At 49.7% G+C, this 2,689-nt stretch overlaps 1 protein-coding gene across 1 annotated transcript; it reads left to right on the forward strand.

The window, feature by feature from the left end:
- Positions 1-454: 454 nt before the first annotated feature.
- LOC111652565 (uncharacterized) lies at positions 455-2,662 on the forward strand (the record flags this gene model as incomplete). The annotated part of the gene is made up of 2 exons (XM_023402859.2): positions 455-596; positions 681-2,662. Coding segments are annotated over 2 exons (1,733 nt in total), but the record flags the coding sequence as incomplete, so codon positions are not given.
- Positions 2,663-2,689: the final 27 nt, after the last annotated feature.

Here is a 2,689-nt window from a genome sequence, read left to right on the forward strand (position 1 = left end):
ATATTTTAAAACTGCCAATATATAAGAACCTGACAGCAGAGATCGGCTGGTATCAACTGTGGTATATTAGTCTAATGTACAGTCTTTCTATGAGGAAGCATTGTTGTACTGGTTTGGACCTGAGACTGTGTTTCACTGTGAAGCTTGTTAAGAAACTACACAACACGACCAGCACCACAATTACACACACCAACAGACACAACACTGAGCCTGGAGTTGAGGGATTTTGGGTTGAGGGATGTGATGGTGTATGTTTGTGTGCTGGGTCACATAAGTGTGCAAACAGGACTTGTAACATGTGTAAGTAGCCAAAGTGAACATCAGCATGTAGCCTCCATCTCAGCAGCACGGAAGACTGAGCAAATGCAGTGTGAGTGTGTGTGCACTGCGGGGCGTACAGAACGTAAACAGCAGTGACACGGAGCCTCAAATGTCTCGTCTCATATGATTTCAGTGATAAAGACGGGCGAGAGCGGCCTCACCGTCTTCAGGCTGCTCACCAAGGACAACCGGTGGAAGTGGGTCCAGGCCAACGCCCGGCTCGTCTACAAGAACGGCAAGCCAGACTACATCATTGCCACCCAGAGGCCTTTGGTGTAAGTGTAGAATGATTCCACCTGGACTTTTGAGTTTCACTTTATTCGTCTGTTTATTTCCTCTCTGTAACATCTCTCTCACAGGGATGAGGAAGGAGGGGAACACCTGAGGAAGCGATCCATGCACCTCCCTTTTACCTTCGCCACCGGAGAGGCGCTGCTCTACCAGACTGGTTATCCGCTGCATGGCTTCCCTGATTCCTTTCAGGGCAAAGCCAAAGGCAGCAAGTCCAAAAAAGGCAAACTGGACAAGAGCTCTGAAGATGAACTAGACCCAAAGTCCCTGCTGGGAGCACTGATGAGCCAGGATGAATCCGTGTACGTCTGCCAGCCAGACACAGAGCCTAAGATGTCCTACCACAGCAGCCTTTTTAGCGAGCAGCAAAGTGAGACTGATGGTTGTGGTAGCTTGTTAAGTGGAGACAGCTGGCATGTTGTATCTAACGGAGAGACAGGGAGATGCAATGGTAAAACATCCAGTTATGATCCACTTCTGTCCACTCTGGATTCCTTGTCTCTAGACGGTGACGAGACATGCTCCAACAGCGAGCTTTTCAGCGCTCTGGAGAATCTAGGCCTGAACGCCGAAGACCTGGAGCTCCTGCTGCTGGACGAGAGGATGATCCAGGTGGAGCTTGACCCTAACCACATCCCGACCCTCAGCGACCTTCTCACCAACAACGAAATCCTCTCCTACATCCATGATTCTCTGGAGAGTGGCACTGAGGGAGAGGAACAAGGGACCAGAGGTGGATTTGGACCCTCAAGCCATCCACCAAACCCAGACTCAGCCCCAAGTGTCTCCCAGCGGGCATGTTTGACACCTACTGTCCCTCCAGCTCTTCCAAGCAGCAGGCAGCCCATTGTTCAGCTGTCTCAACAGATGCAGCAACACATCAGTGCAGGTGAGCTGGTGAAAGCTCAACCGGGGCAGAGCCAGTCCGTCTCCCAGCCTGGACCTGTTGACAGCAACATTTTACCTGGGATTCCTAATGGCCACTGGGTGGTCACGACGGAGAACCACCATCATCCCAGCAATCACACCCATCACCACCAACATGAACATAAACACCTTAATCCACTTCTGGGAGCAGGTCAACAGTGGCACCTCCAGCAGGACCACCACTCAGTCCAACTGCAGTCCCATCATCAGGGGAGCAGCCAGATTGCTTTGTTGCCTGGTTACCAGAATCAGCTTGGACTGACAACACCCGGATCTTACATCCCAAACGGACACACAGCCTTTCCATCAAACATGGAGGTCAGCCACACACGTTACAGTATCTCCAACACACCACATGCAGGTGGCACAGGACTGACAGGTGTGATCACACCGGACGTTTATCTCTATCAGAGGCCCTACCAGCTGCAGGGTCACCACATACACCAGCAGCAGCAGCAGGTGTTGCAGCAGACTCAGGTTCCTCCATCTTGTTTGCCCCGGTGTCCCACCCAGAGCTCTGCGCTTGACTTGGAGCAGTTACTGGGTGTGTCGCAGCCACAGCACAGCCTGGCGTCATTAGAGGCCTACAACATATTCAACAGCAGTGCAGAGGAGACCACTCACTGCAAGGTAAGAGACCAGAGACATGAAGTGCACATGATGAAAAATACTACAGGTAATGACTGTCAACCTAAGTTGGCTCAGTACTGTTACAAACATGAGGTGAGGTGATTGGGAATCAGAGTGTAATAAACATATCAGTGATTTTCTCTGTAAGTCACAGTGAAGCTTTAAACTCCGCCCATCATGTCTGTGTGGAGGTGGTTTGATCACATTTGACTGACGGTGCCTGGCAGCACAAGCAAAGAGCCCAACAACGGTCAGCTGATTTTGATTCAAATATAAGTGAATCTGATTTGGCCTATTAAAAAAACATTCTGTCAATCAAAACACTTCTATAGAGTTTAATCCAGGGTGACTGCAAATAAACAATTGTCATGAAACTCAGAGGTTAGAGGGTAATATCCTGTTTTATATAACATTCCCACAGGGAAAACAGGGCTTATGCTGCATGTCTACGAGCAGGTGACTAACAGTCATCCTGAAAATGCTTCCCACTAAGATCTTCTGTCTCATGTCACGTCTGTTC

Source organism: Seriola lalandi, unplaced genomic scaffold (assembly GCF_002814215.2).
Source record: "Seriola lalandi dorsalis isolate HSWRI2012SDOR001 ecotype SW California unplaced genomic scaffold, Sedor1 jcf7180001973648, whole genome shotgun sequence".
NCBI lineage: Eukaryota > Metazoa > Chordata > Actinopteri > Carangiformes > Carangidae > Seriola > Seriola lalandi.